General features: G+C 48.0%; 2 protein-coding genes across 2 annotated transcripts; one reads left to right on the top strand and one right to left on the bottom strand.

Moving 5' to 3' along the window:
• Positions 1 to 453: 453 nt before the first annotated feature.
• Positions 454 to 2,421, bottom strand: LOC124662336. Its single transcript, XM_047200189.1, has one exon. The coding sequence runs from the start codon at positions 2,419 to 2,421 to the stop codon at positions 454 to 456; it is 1,968 nt and encodes a 655-aa protein (XP_047056145.1).
• Positions 2,422 to 19,027: 16,606 nt separating this feature from the next.
• LOC124662325 lies at positions 19,028 to 20,413 on the top strand. Its single transcript, XM_047200179.1, has 3 exons — positions 19,028 to 19,894; positions 20,002 to 20,093; positions 20,209 to 20,413. The coding sequence occupies exons 1-3, from the start codon at positions 19,028 to 19,030 to the stop codon at positions 20,411 to 20,413; spliced, it is 1,164 nt and encodes a 387-aa protein (XP_047056135.1).
• The last annotated feature ends 359 nt before the right edge of the window (positions 20,414 to 20,772 follow it).

The following is a 20,772-nucleotide window of genomic DNA, read 5'->3' as shown; positions in this document are numbered from 1 at the left end:
AGCCTTTGTACCCTGCATATGCATGTCCAACCCAAGTAAGTAAGCATGCAGCAGGTAAGGAACAGATCACAGTATACAAGACAAATATCTTCTGGTATTTAGAATAAAATTTTGTACTCTCTTTTTATTTTCAAATATAAGACATTTAGGACAATCCAATCAATTCAAATGCCATGTATTACAAAATGGAGGTAGTAATGACGTTACATCAGTCCTAGGTGCTCCCAGCCAACGCAAATAGGCATTAAAAATTCAAAAAATGGTAGGTGAGATAGGTTATAACGTGGAATAGCTTCTGAAACAAATTAAAACAATCAAAAATATTTCTTATATAAGATAAAATGTGAGGACAAATCTTTTGAGAGTGTAAAGTAATTATGAGTTAAATGAGCCAAGAAAAGTGTTTAGGCAGTCGTGGTTAGAGGTTACCTGTTAGTCGCTGCCGTAGAACCCTTAGAGATTGAAGGCGCGGAGGGCAAGAGGAGGTATGTCCGGATCATTTCCTCGTGCCTGTGTAAGATCGATCCGTTGGCTCCCGCAATCCCCAAGCTTATAATGGGCCATGAGCAGCCAGACGAAGGTGATGAGCTCCCCTCCTTTGGCCAGCTGTGCAGCGTGCTCCTCGGGGCGCGACTTACCCGCAGCATAGATAAGAAGCCTCAGCCACATGTTTTTCAGCTCCTCAAGTGTTTCTTCGTATCTCTCAGTCAAAGGTAACTCAACTAATTTCCGGATTTCCACGCTGGCTGCATGCAGAGTGTCATCCTTGCTACTGCTCAACACAGCCAAAAAATTCTCACGAACTTTCTCTATTGCAGATTCAGGACTGCCAGCGGCTACCAGTAGCAAGGAAGCAGAAGCTGGGTGTGCAACAACAAGGTAGAACATGTAGTTAGACAGCTTCCGGCAGACATTGGCCAGAGCAGCGGAATCCCCACCAATGTAACCAGAAGTGGAAGCTGATACCTCACTTAAATGAATCTCTGTCATTAGATGCAACAGGGATATGGTAGTAACAAAATCCGTCCTCAATGTTACTGTTTCCTTCAAGAATGGACCGAGATGTGGCCACTGCCTTTGGCCCCCATGTGTAAAATGTCGAATCTCTTCCACTAAAAACTCAGTGATCTTGTCATCCACCACCTCGCTCGTGGTGTCCAACAGCTTGCTTAACCAGAATAGGTTCTTCGCCTCCCCAATGCCCAATGCTCCAGCCATCTTCCTGATCATGCTCATCACTCGCTGGGAGAGGTTTACCTGCTCGTTGAAGCCTATATACCTTAAAAGGCTGTACTGCCCCATTATTCCTGACCACAACAGCCTAGTCTCAGGCAATCCAAACACTTTGCTGGAGAGAAGAAACCTGGATATGGAAGCGAGCCTTTGGTACCCTTCAGCCTCCAGCCATGCCCATGTCCAAGGTGATGCCAACATCGTAATCATTGCACAAACTTCTAGAAGTAAACTTCCGGTAAATAATATGTAAGTGATAACAATGTCAGCTCTGCTATATCTATCTCCTTGTTTTTTGCTAGTAATAGAGAAGAGCACAAGAGCAACAATAGCAGACACCTGAGAGATGCAGCGGAGTATGATTCCACTCCTTTTACGCAGCAATGGAGCCTTTGTGTAGAGATCATCATACATTATTATACCAAGCTCTACATCTAACAACTTGACCAACTGGCTGTGATCAAGTGTGTTAGTAGTATACTCATCAAAGAAAAAAAGTGCATTCATACGAGCAGGCCTCTCAAATTGACTGTCTATGTCGTCAGTCATACGCCTTGCAAACAGCATTCGGATTCCTGAAGCCCATAGCAATGCAAAGCAGATAAAACCATAGTATCCATCATATAGACCCATCTGTGGAGTCTTCTCATTAAAAAAGGAACTTCCAGCTGATCTACTATTGTAAAGGTTCCCATACCTGAGAGCCATTGTTCGCTCTCCATACTTGATAATCCCTGCAACAAATACAAATATGCCAGGAACAAGAAGTTGCACATCGCGCCAAATAGTTGATTTCCAGAATACATACAAGGCCAGGGTCACCTCAACAACCAGATTCAATAGATGCCTCAGCCACAAGTTGTTGTCCTCTATTGCAAAACTAGTGATTGTATCCTGTCCTCCTAGATGAATGAGGAGGAAGGGCGCCCAAAAGAAAGCTAGGGGGTGGGTTCTCCTTAATGTACCATTTTCCATGATGGCATCCTCTTGTCGTGATAGGAACCCAAGGGCATAAACTGCTACCACATCTGCTCCCAAATAGGCTATCCAAATGGTGCCCCTAAGTAGCCCGTTTTTGCTACATCGGCGAAGACTGCCAGTAAAGAAAAGGAACACTTGTATGATAAAGCTGAGAAGCACTAGCAACTGAATTTCCCACTCATTAATTAGTTGCCAGATACTCTCCATTGCTAATTGGGGCTATGTTGATCGCCAACACCTAGCAGGGACGACGACAATATAATAAGCATATATATTTGAAAATGACCTTTTTGGGTAAAACAAAAATTTATGTCACATGATCAACAACATATTTTTATTTACGAGAAGTTTACTCATTTGTGACTTGAGGTATTAACCAAAGTTGAACAAATTACATTATACATAAATTGATTTTAACAACTTATATACCACAAGAGCATTTACATTTTTTTTCCAAATGCAACCAAGTGATCCTAGTGTTAGCAGGAAGTGCAACTTTGTATCCTAATTCAAGTTTGGCAACATGCTAGGGATGTCTGGGGTCTTGGATCTACAAATGCCACTGCCTCAAGAAAAAACATAAGGCCAATACACATTCATTTCTATTTTTTTCACTGTCCTCGCATTTAAGATAAATATTGATTGATTTATCCCTTGATTTTCTCCTTTGCCCTCCTATTCTTCCTATTGTTCTTACTAGCCTGTCAGCTAACTCGAGCAATATATAACAAGCTACAAGAACACATGACAAGTTTCAAAAAACAGTTAGCAAATGGAAGTGTACATATGACAAAGATTTATTACCTTAATACTCGTTGATGGAAAAGGTGGATACACTCTACTGCTGCCCATCATGATTAAACATTTCGGCTGGCCTTCTTTGCACGAGTCATGTGAAAACTAATTGTTTGCAAGAACTGAATTAATGAAAAGGGTTTGACACTGTACTTATTGAGCAGAGATAAAGCAATCGAAAATATTTGTGCATACCTCAGGCAGAATCAGACAAAGCGTTTCCTGTTGATGTGTCTCTGATGTACATGCTATTTATTATAAAACCAGAGCGATAGTTGGAGAAACAACCGTGGTATTTTATTAAGACAGATTCGAGGTTTGATCTTGGGCTGCCTAGCACACGACCTCGTGTGCTAACCAAAGACCCAAAGTCTTTCTCAAAAAACTAGATCCACAGAGGGAGGAACCCAGACCCCAAGTCTTTCTAAAAAAACTAGACCTGCAGAGGGAGGAACCCTTGTGGATTTTTAATTAAGGCAGATGTGGATGTATAGCTCAGCCTTCACATGAGCTAGCCACTAAGACCCGGAGCCTTTCTCCATCCGCTATTTATATAGTTCTTGCTCCACCCTTCCTAGTTCTCAATTTGTGAAGATACAGTACGATTATGCATTTCTTGCCGGAAGGGAAAAGAGCAAGGATTAAAGAGACTCTGTTGTCACATGCTCCATTCAGTTGGTTCAACTAGTACAATAAAGATAAAGGTCCTGAGTAGCATGATCTCCCTTTATCCATTTCTTGCAGGCAGGGCAAAGAGCCACCACATGCTTTTCTTACTTTGTGAAGCTCAAGGCTGACGTCTCTTTCTAGTAAGACTAGTCACAATGAGAAGTATCATACACTAGTATCATGCACATGATACTAGTTTATGATATCATACACTAGTATCATGCACTAGTATCATGCACATGATACTAGTTTATGATACTACTGTCACAATGCATAATATCATAAGATAGTATCATAGTATCATCACATTTAATGTTTTGTAGAATCTCAATGCAAATTTGTGTACATGATGTGTTTGCTACTAAGTTTTCTAGTTTTACGTGTTATGATACGGTATCATATTATGATACCACTCTCATCTCTCACCTTATTAATTGGTGTGCCACATCAGATTTTTACCAACATCAAATTGAACGAGTATCACAGTATGACATTGTGGCCCATAGCATCTATTATATACTACTAAAAACATAATATGGAGTTGTCTGACACCACATTAATCCATATCACTAAAAATTTGAAACTACTGATTGTAGATTTCAATGGTTGAGATTTAAAATTAACACGCAAACACAATATCTCACGTAACGTGTACAAAATATGTTCAGGTTACGTCGGCTGGTGGACATCTTTCTGTGGGCTGGCGCAGGGTTGCTAGCGTTTAATCTTCGAAACAAAATTCAGTTTTCGTATTTATGGTGGTGCTCTGTAATCACAGGCACTATAACTCCATCGCCGCGACTCAACGCATCCCCGCTGCGACCTAAGGGCTACTCACAACAAATGCTCATGAAATCGCCCGAGGTTTTCAACATTCCTCTAGTAGAAACAGCTCGATTGAATAACTCTACTGTCGCCGCCCCGATGTTAAAAGCCTACATACCCTACCATCGACATCAAGCGTGGCCGCAAGGAGCCTGCTAGCTCGCCTCACCGTCTCTAGCACCAGTCTCCGCTCTGGGAGCTAGCCGCTCCCAATTTACACTCCTCCAACAGATGTCTCTGAATTTGACAAGTTGTCCCAACTCAAAACCTGCTCGACATTTTGCTCACATCCATCCGATTTGATTTGATTTTATCGGATTCTAGCTGCTCTCTCAATCCCCTCCGAATTGATTGGATTATGTGTGGCTATGACCCTCCTCTGATCGGAATCTCATAAGCACCATGAGCCACCCCTTCTCTTCTCCAAACATCCCTCTCCACCATAACCACCATAAGGTAATTTTTTGAAGTCCTCCCCTGAAAAGCTAAGTTGTTGGATGGTCTTCCAGCTCCACCGCCTGATTCACATTTATCACAAAATGGTGCCGCGCGTGCTGAATGGGATGGATCTGGTGCCACCACTTTTCTTCGAAAAAGGACGTTTTATTACTCAAAGTTTGACGTAATACACCCGACCTATGCATAGCTAGGATGCACACAGCCGTTCCAAGTTACAAACCAAACACATAAAGTTCAACATGAAGAATAGTTTGATAGAAGGCAATCCAATCATGGCGCAGGAGCTGCTATCCTTAGACTATGCAGCCACCCATGTTGGATAATAAACTTCTTGGCCGAATTCTCCAATCGTGCAGACACCTCCGTAAATAGGTCGCGGTCCTCCAAGCGCTGAAGCGCCGACCATGAACGGAGCATAGCCGTAGACCGGTAAATTACCTGCATGAGAGAAGCGTTTTTGTTATTAAAAACCTTGTCATTTCTACATAGCCAGAGCGACCATATGACAGCTAACTTTCCCACCCTGATAAGACTCCTAAACCTAACCTCTACCCCATTTAGCCAATTGCCAAAAAAGTTTGCTATGCTACGGGGAGGGTATAAGGTAGATCCTATCTGAATGATTGACCATATAGCTTTAGCAAACCGGCACTAGAAGAAAAGATATTTAATTGTCTTATCTTCTTGACAAAAAACACATTTCTTGCATCCATGCAGTTTCTTTTCGCAAGATTATCTTTGGTGAGGATAACACCACGGCGTAGGTACCAAGCAAATACCTTCGTCTTTAATGGTATCCTCAGCTTCCAAATCCTTTTATTATTATAAACCGGTTGAATAGGTTGAATTAACGCTTCATACATTTTTCGATAAAGGATGATTTATTACTTTGAGAAGCAATTACATCCAGCCTCTGCATAACCAGGATGCACACAGCCGTTTATAGGTTTCAAGTGAAATGTCTGATAAAACAAAACTAGGAGAAATACATATCGAAGCGATGAATTATAAGACGCCTAAGGTGTGGGTGGGGCTTCAATCCGTAGACTATGCTGCCACCCACGTGGAGAAAAAGTATCCCTCGCCGTAGCCTCCAACTGTGTACAGACCTCCGTAAATAGGTCTCGGTTCTCCACTCGCTGAAGAGGTAACCACAAACGGAGAGTACCTGTACATCTGTAAATGACATGCAAAAGGGAGTAATTTTTATCGTTAAAAATCTTGTCATTTATACTTGTTATCACCAAGATTTGACCGAGTCAGAGGTGGGCCGCAGTCAAGATGGGCTTAAGGAAATATACATGGAGAATTACATGAATCGGCCTGTTATACCAAGTTGGGCTTAATTGCCCGTGTATCTGTAACATATTAGATCTATTTTAGTTTAGAAATAGAATCTTACTCGTGCACGGTTTAGTGCATGCCCACATTAGAAAGTCCGCTGGACTATAAATATGTATCTAGGGTTTATGGAATAAACAACAACTCACGTTCAACCCCAAAACAAACCAATCTCGGCGCATCGCCAACTCCTTCGTCTCGAGGGTTTCTATCAGGTAAGCGACATGCTGCCTAGATCGCATCTTGCAATCTAGGCAGCACAAGCCCCACGTTGTTCATGCGTTGCTCGTATCGAAGCGCTTTTGATGGCGAGCAACGTAGTTATCATTAGATGTGTTAGGGTTAGCATTGTTCTTCGTTTAAGCATGCTTACGTAGTGCAACCCTTGCATATCTAGCCGCCCTCACGCCTATCTCAGGTGTGGGGGCGGCACCCGCTTGATCATTATTTAGTAGATCTGATCCGTTACGATTGCTCCTTGTTCTACAAGGATTAGTTTAATATCTGCAATAGTTAGGCCTTACAAAGGGGGAGGATCCGGTGGCACGTAGGGTGGCGTTCGCAAGTCCTAAACGGGATGTTCCGAGGATCAACTTCATGTTGGTTTTTAGGCCTTGTTTAGGATCGGCTTACGAGCACCGTGCGTGGCCGCGAGGCCCAACTCTGGAGTAGGATGATCCGATTATGCGGTGAAAACCCTAAATCGTCGTAGATCTCATTAGCTTCATCTTGATCAAGCAGGACCACCAAGTATTCGTGCACCCCGTACGAATCATGGGTGGATCGGCTCTTTGAGCCGATTCACGGGATAACCCGAGAGCCGATCGAGGCTCGTATTTAATGTTTACATGTATGCCCTGCGAGGAAACTAAGCGAGGCATCCCCATCACCTTCCCGACCAGGTATAGGTCAGGTGGCACGCCCTTGCACTTCGCATCGCCGCGTGTGACCGGAAGAGCATTGCGGGCCGTCGCTCGGAGGGGTCTCGGCCAGCCGCAGCTCTAGGCTCTTCCCGGCTCTACGGTGTTGACAAGGCCGCTGCCCGCCGGTGGGTTTTGGCGGTCAACACATTCCGGCACGCCCGGTGGGACAATCGTCTACATCAACCACATCGCCATCTACGTCCGAGATGGCGGACGGCACGCCAGATCACCTACGAGGATCCGCTCGACGACCTCAAGAAGCAATACAACGAGATCAAGGCCACCCTCGAAGCCGACCTCATCGGCTCTTTTCGGAGAACCCGTTCCCATGGCATCGGATGGAAGGGATTCTCACCGCAAGGTGCGCTCGATGGGATAGACCTCTCTACCCCGTCGGAGGAACGCACCGAGGTGCGCGGCGAGGAGATCAACTACCGGTGGCTCACTCGCTACACCGCCACTGCGAGAACTTGGTCAACGTGTTGGAGCGTGTCGCTCTGCGCGTGATCCAGGAGATCATGAGCCACCGGTACTCGCCGTCGGGACCAGCTCTCGGGACTCATCAAGGAGAGTTGCCACTCCGGTCCCGTCCACCGCTGCCATATGCGTTGGCAGCACTCGCTGAAGTGCCGACTACACCGGCATTCCTCGTCTACGAGGATTGGTGGCGACCCTAGTGACTACCGGTTCTTAATGGAGGCGCCTAAGGAGATCCCTCAAGGATACGCGTGCATGTATGTGCCGGATTGTGGTGACTGGGCACTCACAAACCAGGCCACAACATCGGGGACTCCGGCGAAGACAGGAGGAACGTCGGCGACAGAGCTTGAGAAGCAGACGTGGCTAACTAAATACGCCACACCGACGAAACTCCCGAGCCCAGCTCCTGCAGTTGGCTCAGAGCTGGAAAAGCAAACATGGCTGGCCAAGTACGCCACCCCGGCGAATCTTCAGAGTGCAACTCCTACGGCCAGCACAGCGGATCAGATCAGTACCATGCCGAGAGACCGGTTCGGCATGATGCCGAAAAGAAGGGCGATCGGCTATTCCAAGCCGTACCCCGACGATTACGAGATGATCCCGCCGCCACCTAAATATCGGCTCCCCGACTTCTCCAAATTCGGTGGATCGGATGGCTCCGGCTCCATCGAGCACGTCGGCCGATATTTGGCTCAACTAGGACCGGCTTCGGTGTCGGATCAGCTACGCGTGAGGCTCTTTTCACGAGTCCCTCACGGGATCGGCTTTTGGATGGTACACCTCTTTGCCGGCAAACTCCATCCGAGTCTTGGAAGCAATTGGAAGAACAGTTCCATATGCAATACCATTCGAAGCTTCCGAGTCCGGCATTGCCGATCTAGCACAACTACGTCGAAGCGCGGGGAAACGGTGACGAGAATACATCCAGCGCTTCAGGAATCTTAGGAACCGATGTTATTCGGTTCGTATAACCGAAAAGGAAGCGATCGAGTTGGCGTAGCAGGCCTTGCAACACAGCTCAAGGACATGGCCTCCCAAGCAGATTATCCCTCGCCGGCGCACATGGTTCGAAACTATCGGCATATGAACAGCGCCACCCCGACCTGTACCAAGACAAGTTCAAGCGTGCGGTAGTTATGGTCGATACGAGAGGAAGATGAAGTGCCTGCGGGAGACCAAGAAATAGCGGTGGCTGAGTGGACTCGGGGAGGAACCCCGTGGCCCGCAAATGGGTAAAGCCACCGGGGCCGCCCGAGGGATTTGATTTTGACGTAACCAAGACCGAACAAATCTTCGACCTCCTGCTCAAGGAGAAACGAGTTGACGATTCCTGAAGGTCTCAAGTTCCCCACGGCGAAAGAGCTAAACGGAAAGCCGTACTGCAAATTCCACAACTCGCTTTCCCATGCCACCAACGACTGCCGGGTGTGGCGTCAGCACATCCAAGCGGCGATAGAGAAGGGGCGGCTAATTTTCAACCAGTACGCCATGAAGGTCGACACCCAACCCTTCCCCGCCGTTAACATGGTAGAAATTACCTACCCTGAAGGTTGCCAGCCGGGTCCCTCGTTCAGCATCAACATGGTAGGACCTGGAAACCACTCTGGCAAAGATGGAGATGAGGGCAGCTGCTCTCATAGCAAGGATACAGAGGAGGCCGCTCCACGCGATCGGCTCCGTCATGATGGCAAGCGCTATGTCACGGAGGGAGAGGTGAAGAATATAAGATATCGGCGACCCCTCTGCGATCACCTCCTCAACAAATATGCGAGTCGGTATGACCAACGCCGACGGTCCAATTACGATGATAGAGGAGATCGTCCGGCTAGAGAAGCCGGAAGATATCGTCGGCGAGGATTGCGATGAGGAGGAGCACGAGCGGCTGTGCCACGGAAGCATCAAGGGAGCAAGATGACAACGCCAGACATTGGGACTGCCCCTTCTTCGGACAACTGCTGGGATTCAGGAATGAGCCGATTGCCCACAATCGGCAATTGCCGAGAATGCAACAATAAAAAGAAGGAGGCAGCCAACGTGTCCGTGTTCGAGCGCCTAGGGCCTCTCCCGCCACAAAGCAAACGCGGCTGAGTCACCTCGTTGGGCAGATCTTGAGGATTCGAGAAGACGAGGGAGAAGTTTAAGAAGACAGGTACCACCGGCCAAGGTGGTGCCACGACGGACTCAGCCGTTCCCAAAAGCGCGAGGGTTCAGCGATTGCGCGGCTCGGAGGAAGCCGAAAGGTTGTACCTGCATACGCTAAGGAAGGCACGGCCTGATCCGGCTGCAAAGGTTCGGCGAACCCTGGATGAAGAGGGTCGTCCACGGAAAATGGAGTGGCGCCCCAAACGAGAGGAAAGCCGATGATGAGACATCTGCTGGCACAAACATGGTACTCGTCTTGCCGACGAGCTTAGCACTCCACGACTCTACGGAGCACTCAAGGTGGACGACGAGCAAGCGCATCAAGTCAGAGGTTGGGTTGGTTTTATCCAGCCTGACCAAGTAGCAAGATCAAACCAATGAGCAAACCGGGAGAGGCTGATCCTTGTGATCGGCCCCAAAAAATTTATGAAGGGAACTTACAAAACCTTCAACGAGCAAGCAACGTGGAGGCCGATTCCAGCAATCGGCCAAAATTATCCTCACCCACCATTACGCACCGGGTTCAACATGTTATCCAACGAGCCGATACCGTCAATTCTCTTGACGAGAATCGGCTCGGGGGCACCCGGGTAGATAAAATACGAGGATATGCAACGGAAGCATCTCATCTTCTGGTGATGGGTATTGGAATATGGGGGCCGATGCACAGGTCGGCCGTAAAAAAAAAATAACTAAAAAGTGAAAATTCGAAATTTTTCGAGCACAGCCGATGCAGCAGGCATCGACTTAAGGATATGAAAGCCGATGCATGGCCATCGACTCAAGAGGAGCAACTGTTACGATCAGAGGGTCAATGGAGCACAAAAGGGAGATTTTTTATGAAGGAACTCCTCGCAGTTTGGAAGCTCAGATCCTCTCTTCAAGAACAATGTCAGGAGCAGCATGGGCGTGCGGATCAGGTCAAGGATGGATTGCATCAGGTCCACCAAAGGAAAGGAGCCTATCTGGCCGGCAGGAACTGAAGAAACTCGGGGGGCAGCAGGCCTGTTGGATACTCTGTTTAAAGAACCGATGGGTATACCATCGGCTGATCCTTCATCGCAACCCTCTTCACAATGATGGGTACTGAAAAGGATTGATGGGTTTGGTTGGAAAAGTTCGAAGGTTCACCTGAAGATCCTGCATTTTCCACCAGATTTAGAAAAACATCAGTTGAAGAAGAGAAGGGTGAATTTCGAAGGACCGATGCGGTGCGATCGGCTCAAGAGACGAATCGGCAAGGTCAGTAGGAGAGAGAATCGGCTCAATTAAATTCAGAAGGAATCGGCAAAATCAAAATTGGGGAAAAGTTCTTCATTGATTAAAATGAGATTTCTTACATAAAGAGCTAATTGCTCTCAAAAGGGAAATACTAGGGGATCCATTGCCCCATCTGCTACTACTGGCCCTATTCTGAAGGTCCTATCTATGGGCCATCACTGCCCTCGTCGCCGCCGTCGTCGCTGCCATCGGCGCTGCTCCCGGCTGGCTCGTCATCGCTCCAATGGCCGCCGATCGGGCCCTCGTTGTCTTCATCTTCTTCGTCAGCGTCGTCCTCGTCGCTGTCGAAGTCGCTAAGATTGCCCGGCCAAGGGCAGAACCTCTTGGCCGGCGGCTCGTCGGGGGAGCTCTCGTCGACGTCCTCCTCCTCCTCTTCCTGCTCCTCCTCCTCCCCGGAAGAGGTGAAGTCGCAGGAGAAGCTGTCGTCGTCACTCTCCTCCTCCGTTTCCCCAACGGCGAGAAGGCGGAGGTCGCTCTCCCCGTCCGTCAAGGATTGGTCGTCCTCGGACCGGATGGAGAAGTCGTGGTCGACTCCTCCCCGGCCGCAATGGCGCGGCGGGTGTTGGCCGCGTGGACCGCCGCCGCGTTGTACTCCGGCGTCGGCTCACGGGACGTGGAGGATTGGCTGGCAAGATCCGATGGGGCAGAGGAGGAGGAAGACATGGTGGCTGGGAGGGTTTTTTTTTGGAGCGCTAATGCGGAGGAGATACAAAGGAGAACTGTTCAGAGCGGTTAAATCGAAGGAGGATATAGTGGAAATTCAATGCCACAGCAGTTTCCGAGGGAGTGGTGCCTAAAAAAGAAAAAAAAAACTGCCAGGTCACGCGGAGAAGTTGAGAAGGCAAGGCATCATCATGAGGGATACTCGCGACGGTTACGCCACGACATGACCCGACGAAGGAAAGCGAGTGATTTTGGAATTACCAATTCCAAAACCAGGGGGGCATGTGTTATCACCAAGATTTGACCGAGTCGAGAGGTGGGCCGCGATCAAGATGGGCTTAAGGAAATATACATGGAGAATTACATGAATCGGCTCGTTATACCAAGTTGGGCTTAATTGCCCGTGTATACGTAACATATTAGATCTATTTTAGTTTAGAAATAGAATCTTAGTCGTGCACGGTTTAGTGCATGCCCACATTAGAAAGTCCGTTGGACTATAAATATGTATCTAGGGTTTATGGAATAAACAACAACTCACGTTCAACCCCAAAACAAACCAATCTCGGCGCATCGCCAACTCCTTCGTCTCGAGGGTTTCTATCAGGTAAGCGACATGCTGCCTAGATCGCATCTTGCAATCTAGGCAGCACAAGCCCCACGTTGTTCATGCGTTGCTCGTACTGAAGCGCTTTTGATGGCGAGCAACGTAGTTATCATTAGATGTGTTAGGGTTAGCATTGTTCTTCGTTTAAGCATGCTTACGTAGTGCAACCCTTGCATATCTAGCCGCCCTCACGCCTATCTCAGGTGTGGGGGCGGCACCCGCTTGATCATTATTTAGTAGATCTGATCCGTTACGATTGCTCCTTGTTCTACAAGGATTAGTTTAATATCTGCAATAGTTAGGCCTTACAAAGGGGGAGGATCCGGTGGCACGTAGGGTGGCGTTCGCAAGTCCTAAACGGGATGTTCGAGGATCAACTTCATGTTGGTTTTTAGGCCTTGTTTAGGATCGGCTTACGAGCACCGTGCGTGGCCGCGAGGCTCAACCTGGAGTAGGATGATCCGATTATGCGGTGAAAACCCTAAATCGTCGTAGATCTCATTAGCTTCATCTTGATCAAGCAGGACCACCAAGTATTCGTGCACCCCGTACGAATCATGGGTGGATCGGCTCTTTGAGCCGATTCACGGGATAACTCGAGAGCCGATCGAGGCTCGTATTTAATGTTTACATGTATGCCCTGCGGGAAACTAAGCGAGGCATCCCCATCACCTTCACGACCGGGTATAGGTCGGGTGGCACGCCCTGCACTTCGCATCGCCGCGTGTGACCAGAAGAGCATTGCGGGCCGTCGCTCGGAGGGGTCTCAGCCAACCGCAGCTCTAGGCTCTTCCCGGCTCTACGGTGTTGACAAGGCCGCTGCCCGCCGGTGGGTTTTGGCAGTCAACAATACTTAGCCAAAGCGCCCAGATAACTGCTAACGCCCCTACCCTAAGAAGTAACTTGAACCTTGAATCGACATCATGAAGCTAATTGCCAAAGATATTGGCCACACTAGTCGGAGGATACAGCGTAGACGCTACTTGGATGTCTGACCATATAGATCTCGCAAATTGGCACTGGAAGAAAAGGTGTTTAATAGTTTCGTCATGTTGACAGAAAACACACCATGTATTTCCATCCCAGTTTCGCTTAACAAGATTGTCTTTGTTGAGAATAACTCCTCGACGAAGGTACCATCCAAAAAATTTAAGTTTTAATGGTATCTTCATCTTCCAAATTTCTTATTATTATCAACTAGTATGTCAGAATGAAGGATCGCATTGTACAGTGATTTTACCAAGAAAGTGCCATCAACATGAAGATTCCACCTAAATTCGTCCGGTTCAGGCGATAGTTGTATATCTCCTAGCCGGTGGATTAGGGAATTACATGCCAACAACCTTTGCCCAAGTAAAACTCGTCTGAACGTCACATTCGGAGGTGAGGTAGCCATTACCGTGGCAATGGTATCACTTTTGCGATGAACAGTACTATACAAGGCAGGATACTGTTCACTTAAGGGTGCATTGCCCAATCAAATGTTCTCCCAGAACCGTATCTGTGCTCCATCCTTGATCGAAAAAGTACCATGGCAGAAGAAGACATTCTTTGCCTCCATGAGACCATCCCAGAAGTGTGAATCACATGGTTTCCAAACCACTTGGGATAACGTCTTTGAGCCCATATACTTTCTCATACGAATAGTTTGCCAAATCCCATCCTCAGTAAGAAAACAACCATTTACCTAGTAGGGCTGAATTCTTGACTTGCAGGTCATGAACTCCAAGCCCTCCTTGATCTTTAGGACTACAAACTATACTCTATTTAACCAGTCGATATTTTTTTCTCGCTGTCCCCTTGTTAAAAGAATCTGGATCGATAATAATCGAGTTTATGCAGAATTCCTTTTGGTACTAGGAAGAATGATAACATATACAATACCATATTTGTCAGTACTGAATTAATGAGTACCAGTCTTCCTCCCAGGGACAACAATTTACCCTTCCAACTACTAAGGCGTTTTTGTAATTTTTCTTCCACTATTTTCCATTCAGCAATTCTGAGTCTTCGATAAGGAATCCGAATACCCAAATAGCGAATAGGAAACTAGCCTTGCCCGCAAAACAATTTACTTTTATGGAAATTGATTTTTAATCCCAACAACTCTTGAAAAGCCGCCAAAATTAATGTCAAATTGTGAGCTTTTTCGAGATCGTGATCCATAAATAGAATTGTGTCATCGGCATATTGAAGGATAGATAAACCACCATCGACCAGATGTTGAATCACCCCTTCAATTTGACCTTCAGATTTGGCCCGCTCTATCAGGATAGCCAGCATATCCGCTACAATGTTAAATAACATTGGAGACAACGGATTCCCCTGGCGAAACCCTTTTCGTGTCTGAAAATAGTGTCTGGTGTCATCATTAACCCGGATTGCCACACTTTCTCCATACACAAAATCATTGATTAGAGCACGCCTCAGGAGAAAAACCTTTCATCCTGAGAGTCTGCTGTAGGAAAGACCACTTAACCTTATCATACGCCTTTGTAAATCTAATTTTAAAATAACCCCATGTAATTTCTTAGTATAAGATCTTAGTATAAAATCTCGGGGCAAAGACCTCGGGGCGTGGCGGCGGGGGGGCTTTCCCTCTTGACGCGGATGGGGTGGCGGCTGGGTCATCCCCTCGACGGCGACAGCGGTTGACCTCCTCCATCCCGTGTGATGGCGGGGCGGCGGCGGTCGGAGGAAGAAGGGGCGGCGGTGGCCAGAGTGCTGCGGCCTCCCCTGCCTCCCGTCGGCGGCACACCGGTGGTGGCTGGTGGTTGGACGGTTTGCGCCATCCCTTCCGCTTCTCGCCGGTGCGGGGTGGTGACCTTGGGTTTCTCCCGCGGTTCGAGGACGCCTGGAGCAGCAACTTCGGGTTCGATGGAGGAGGCGGCCTTCTTCTTCGTTGGAGGTGGTCGGCCAGGCTAGGAGTCCTGTGTGGGGGATCATGGGATCTCACACATGTTTCCGGCGATGGTGATCTAGTCCGGGGTGTCATGGCGGCCGGTGAAAACTGAGCCTTGACCTCGGTCTTGGCGGATGATGGCGGCGTCGGTCGACGTCCTTACCTTGACGAAGGCGTCATCTTTGCCCGTCTTGGCACTACACTCGGCGAGTTGGGGATGCGCGACTGCCGGTGAAAACCGTGTTCCGACCTCGGTTGGCGGACGATGGCGACGTGTCGCGCCGCAACCTTCTTGAAGGCATCATCGACGCAGTCTGCGGTTTCTCAGTCGTGCTGCTCCGGGGGAAACCCTAGGTCCGGGTCTCCCGGATCGGACGATGGCGGCGCGTCCTGCGTCGTTCTACCTCTTGGGGCGTCGTTTTTGGAGCAGCTGCTGGATGTTGGCGGACTTCGGTGGAGTGGTGTTCATCTACCACATTATTGGCGCTGAGTCTCAGTGGCATGGTGCTGCAGGGTAACGACGACAGATGCGGGATGATGTATACGTGCAGGAGGGTGGAGCTGTCTGGCGTCATGGTGGCATCGACGGCATGTCTTGCAAGGTTAATGCGTTGATCTCTCTTGAAGATGGAGTCGAGGAAGACGGCGGGAGCAACTCCTGTGGCGTGTGCGTTGGCGTGCGCTGAGAGTCTGCTTGACTGGATGTGTTTCTCACCTGCTATTGAATGGTCTGAGAAGGCATTTAGTTTTGGATGATTTGAGTTGGTGTATTGTCACCCTCTTCATCCCACTGTAGGTATAGTAAGGTTGCTTCGAGATTGATCTTTTGTATTTTTTCTTGTAAGGTTTTGTGAATAATCTAATAAAAAAAAAGCCATGTGCATCCTTTGGATGCAGAAGCTGGGGCGATATTTCCCCCATTTCAAAAAAAATAGTATAAAATCTAATCTTAAAATAACCCCATGTATGTAACGCTTCATACATAGATCTTACTGAGAATTTACCATTCTTGGTAAGCTCCCAGCAGAATATATCTTTCCCTTGAACCAGTTGGATTGAAGCTAACCTCTGTAGCAATTCGTTCCAATTGGTTAAACGGGTTCCGACTACATTACGCCTAAACGTCATAGGTGCCACCACTTTTGCCCGCAGTGTATAAGGTTAGTCCAGAAGTCCCAATTCCCCCAATCCAATCCTCCTCCATTATCTTTCTACTTAACCACCACACTATTCGATGGCTGGCCTGTTATTATTTTATATGTCTCTCGTGAATATTTTCATGTATCCTTGGACTTCTTTTTGATGGAATCGAAGTTAAAAATGCAGAAAAAAAAAGTTCTACCAAATTATACATCCATCAAAGGAGTCTAAGACTCAGGTATATTGCAGGAAATTGTTTCCTCTATTTTTTTTTGCCGGTGTTTCCTCTATTTTCTGCAATTGAGCTTTGCATACTTCACTGTAATTGATGTTCATGGTCCATTTTTAGTCTTTCTGCATTTGAATTCCGATGTATAGAAATCTTTGGGCACATTCAGAAATTGATGTTCATCTTTGGTGCAGGTTATCTGGTTCCATGTTATGCAAAAGACATGTCAGTACACCATGAGATCTTATACATTTGTACAGGCTTACATTGGTAACATATTCTATGTAGTTTTTCTCTACAGCAAGTCGACCCATTCAGATTCAATAAGAATGAAATATGCGCTGTCATTGAATCATCAAGCGTCATCAATTTATCTGATGTTAGACTGTTTATTCTATGTCGTTTTTCACGAAAATCTTGACATTGCTGATTCTCGATCAAGTAGCCGGCTAGGTAATTCTAACTTCATGACGGTAGTATAATCTTAATTTCCATGAATATTATTACTTCGGTTGATTATGTAAATAAATCTATTTCCGTTTAGCTGTTTGTACAAATTATGCAGAAGACATGATATTTCTCAATATCTCACAATCTCCATCAAAAAAAGTATTGCATCCAAGTCAGGAAGTAGTCTCTTTGTGGAATTCTGTAGATTCACACGATGTTGATGCTCTGACTACAAACTTGATCTTGAGTATACAAGTGAAGTTGGACAAATAATATTCAGTTTCAACGAACAGATCAAATGGACAATGGAACCTGGTGTACTTTTCCACTACAGGTTTATATCTGAATGCATCACACTATTTAAGTCTGGTATATTCTTTTCTTTCTATATGAAGGTGTCGCTAGGTATGCATTTTTTCATGCAAAAAATACAATTTTCCATAAACCTTTTATATGAATTCCACTTAAACTACTTATAACTTTTGATTGATCTCTTTAATTTTGCCATCTACACATGTACAAGTAGACATCTATAACTAATTCTGCAGTTGGGTAACAATGTGTCATCTGAACCGCAGTTTCTCGAGCTGATATGTCATGTGTGCAGTCTCCTCATGGTGCAGCAACAAAACCAATTGTTTGTCAACCTTCCATATCCAAATTTGTAATGTTGGGAGATTCATATCCGATCGATGCAGTTGGAGCTCAAAAGAGATAGGCCTTCTCCTGTATAAGCTATTCATAGTTAATATAATATGAAAGTATTTTGTAAGCTCTGTAGAAAAGTTAATATAAGGATAAGTTCATTAGCTTTCGCAATGTATCAGCTGTTAATATTTTTTTCTCCCTGCTTCCTCACATTTGTTGTATGATATATCTGACCAAAAGTTACATTATTTAGACACACACGATGGTCATATCAGCTAATGAGGTTGATTTCTAAGTGATATTACGCTATTCTTTTTCGTTATTTCTGTCCTTACTATACACAAATCAGTTTGGCATGATAATGTCCTGTCGCAATGGACCTCATCTTACTTACTATAGGAGTACCACTCAAGTTTCCGGAGCAACGCGCGGTGTATCATCTAGTTTCATCAACGTGAGAGCCTAAAAGCCTAAAACCCTAAAGAAAGTAATACAAAGTCCATATGGAACATTTTGACCAATATCAAAAAAGTTTGGGCACCTTTAGTGGCCGGGTAAAAGAAACAGATCTATTAATTTTTTATGCGTGATTGTGAACTCGTCGTGTGTAGAAGAACCCATACAACTATCAACCTCAAAGCTAGATCTCATGACAACATGGGAGGCGGCAGCGAGGGACTCAGCAATGCTAGTGTGCCAAGTGGCAGCTCGATCGCACGTGTGCTTATGCGTGCGCGGTGCGCCACGGTAAACGTCCCAGCAGCGAGAGCAAAGGGAGCCGGAGCACATGGCGAGCAACCGGAACCGCGGAGCACATGGACGGAGGCGCTCCAGTCCAGATAGACCGGGACACCTCAACGCCGGCGCTTGCACCTCCGGAGGAGGGAGCTGGTTCCATCCACGCGTATGGCCAACCACCCCTCGGCGCCCCGTGGAGCCGATCGAGGCGAGCAGGTGGCCGGATCGATCTCGATCTTGAGCAGCAGGTCGCACGCGTCCATGGCCACCCCTCGCGGATCCTGTCTCCTCCTCGCCACCTACACCAACCGCCGCAACGTGCACCCAGCCACCGATGCCATCGATGCAAAACGCACGCACGCGCTCGCCCCACCCACCATGTCCCTCGATCCATGGCCGGCGCCGCCCCTCCCCTTTATATACCACTGCATTCTCCATCATCCCATCTCACAGCAACAAGCGCAAGCACAAGAAGAAAGTCAGCAAGATCCAATCCAACAGCTAGCTAGCAAGCTACAGAAATGGCGCCCAGCTTCGGCCGCTCCATCTCATTCCCGCTCAGCCCGGCGCGCGCCTCCCGGCCACGCGCCGCCGCCTACCACGTCCGCTCCGTCTCCCTCCCATGCAGCTCCCACCCGCTCCTCGCCCACCTCTGCAGCCACATCACCGCCGTCCGCTCCTGGGTCGCCGCACCCTCCTCACCATCCACAGGCCTCGCCCACCTCGACGCGCTCCACGCCGCTCTGGCAGAGCTCCTGCTCCTCCCCGAAGCCCGCGCCGCGCTACACCACGGATCCGCCACCGCAACCTGTCTTCTCGACGGCTTCCTGCTCCTCGCCGACGCGCACGGCGCGTTCCAGGAGACTGTCGTCGAGCTCCGGGCGCACGCGTCCGACGCGCAGACCGCGCTCCGGCGCCGCGACGACGCCAGGCTCGCCTCGGCCGTGCGCTCACTCCGCCGCGCCGAGAAGGATCTCGCGCGCCTCGCTGCCTCCGTACTAGCCGCCGCCAAGTTCCCGACGATGCCGTCCGCATCCAGCAGTTCGGCAGAGGTGGAGGTGTCCGGGGCACTGGCCGAGGCCGTGGCCGCCGCGGCGTGCGCGTCCGCGGCAGTTTTCTCGGCTGTCGAGGCCGTGTCCGCAGTAGCCACGAGCGCGCTGGCATCCAAGAAGACCATGACATCTTCGTTGATGTCTCTCGTCAAGAGCGCCAAGCCCGCCTCCGACGACGAGAAGGAGGTGGTGGCGTTGGAGAGTCTTGACGAGGTGGAGGCGTGCGTCGCCGGGATTGAGAGCAGGAGCGACAAGGTGTTCAGGAGCATCCTGCACACCAGGGTCACGCTGCTCAACATCCAGACTGAGACGGACGCGGCTTTTCTAGCGGAGCCGGTAACTACCGGTCAAGAATTAACCGTTCGCTCGTCCGCTGTGATTCGGAACGGGGCCTGGGTATTCCTCTTTCTTGTTATGTATATATCTTGTTACATGTACTCCAGGATACATATACAAGATACGTACTGTATAAAATACATGAGCTGTCCAGCACTTCCGATAATATCAAGGCAGAACCGCACAGCGCCACAGCCCCGTGACTCTCTATCTCGGTCTGGAATTCTTGATCCAGTAAAAGCGTTGTGACGACTGACGAGAGGCCGGCGGCCGGAGTGCTCAAATCTGTGCGTGACACAGCGGCGGCGCTGCAGCGACGGCACGCGAGTTGACGGCGAGAGCGCGGGCCTGCTGACGGACAGCGGCGAGAGTGGGAGAAGGAGCTCCGCGGCGGACAGGGTCGCGCAGAAGCACGAGGCGGCGCACATCGGCCGCCGGCAGCATCAGGTTGCGCGCGGCCGCGGCACCGTTCAAGAAGCTTTCTCGAGCCGCAGCTGCTCGAACACCCTTTCCCGGTAGCAAGACGAAGGTGCTAGGTTTGGAATTCAATTTCTTGATCTAGGCTTTGTTCTGTTCGATGAGGTTGCAGTCTCGGGAAATAATTTTTTGCATCCCTGCACTTCTTGGATCTAGGTTGTTTTTTCTGTTAAGTTCTTATATCTTTTTGTTTTGTTTAATATAGGATTTGAATCGATTTGGATTCATCTATTTTCTGGAAAGTTATGACATATTTGTGAAGAGCAATGAAATATTTGAGAAACCTCTCTGGAATGTGATTGACATCCGTAAACTATTTATGAAACTTCGTTGAATTAACTTGATAGTTTCAGACTTTGGACCATGTTTCAGTTTGTGGAAGTTATATAAAAATCTGAAAC

Source organism: Lolium rigidum, chromosome 1, assembly GCF_022539505.1.
Source record: "Lolium rigidum isolate FL_2022 chromosome 1, APGP_CSIRO_Lrig_0.1, whole genome shotgun sequence".
Taxonomy (NCBI): Eukaryota; Viridiplantae; Streptophyta; class Magnoliopsida; order Poales; family Poaceae; genus Lolium; species Lolium rigidum.
The sequence above is the reverse complement of the archived record's forward strand: the minus strand, read 5'-3'. Positions and strand labels throughout refer to the sequence as shown.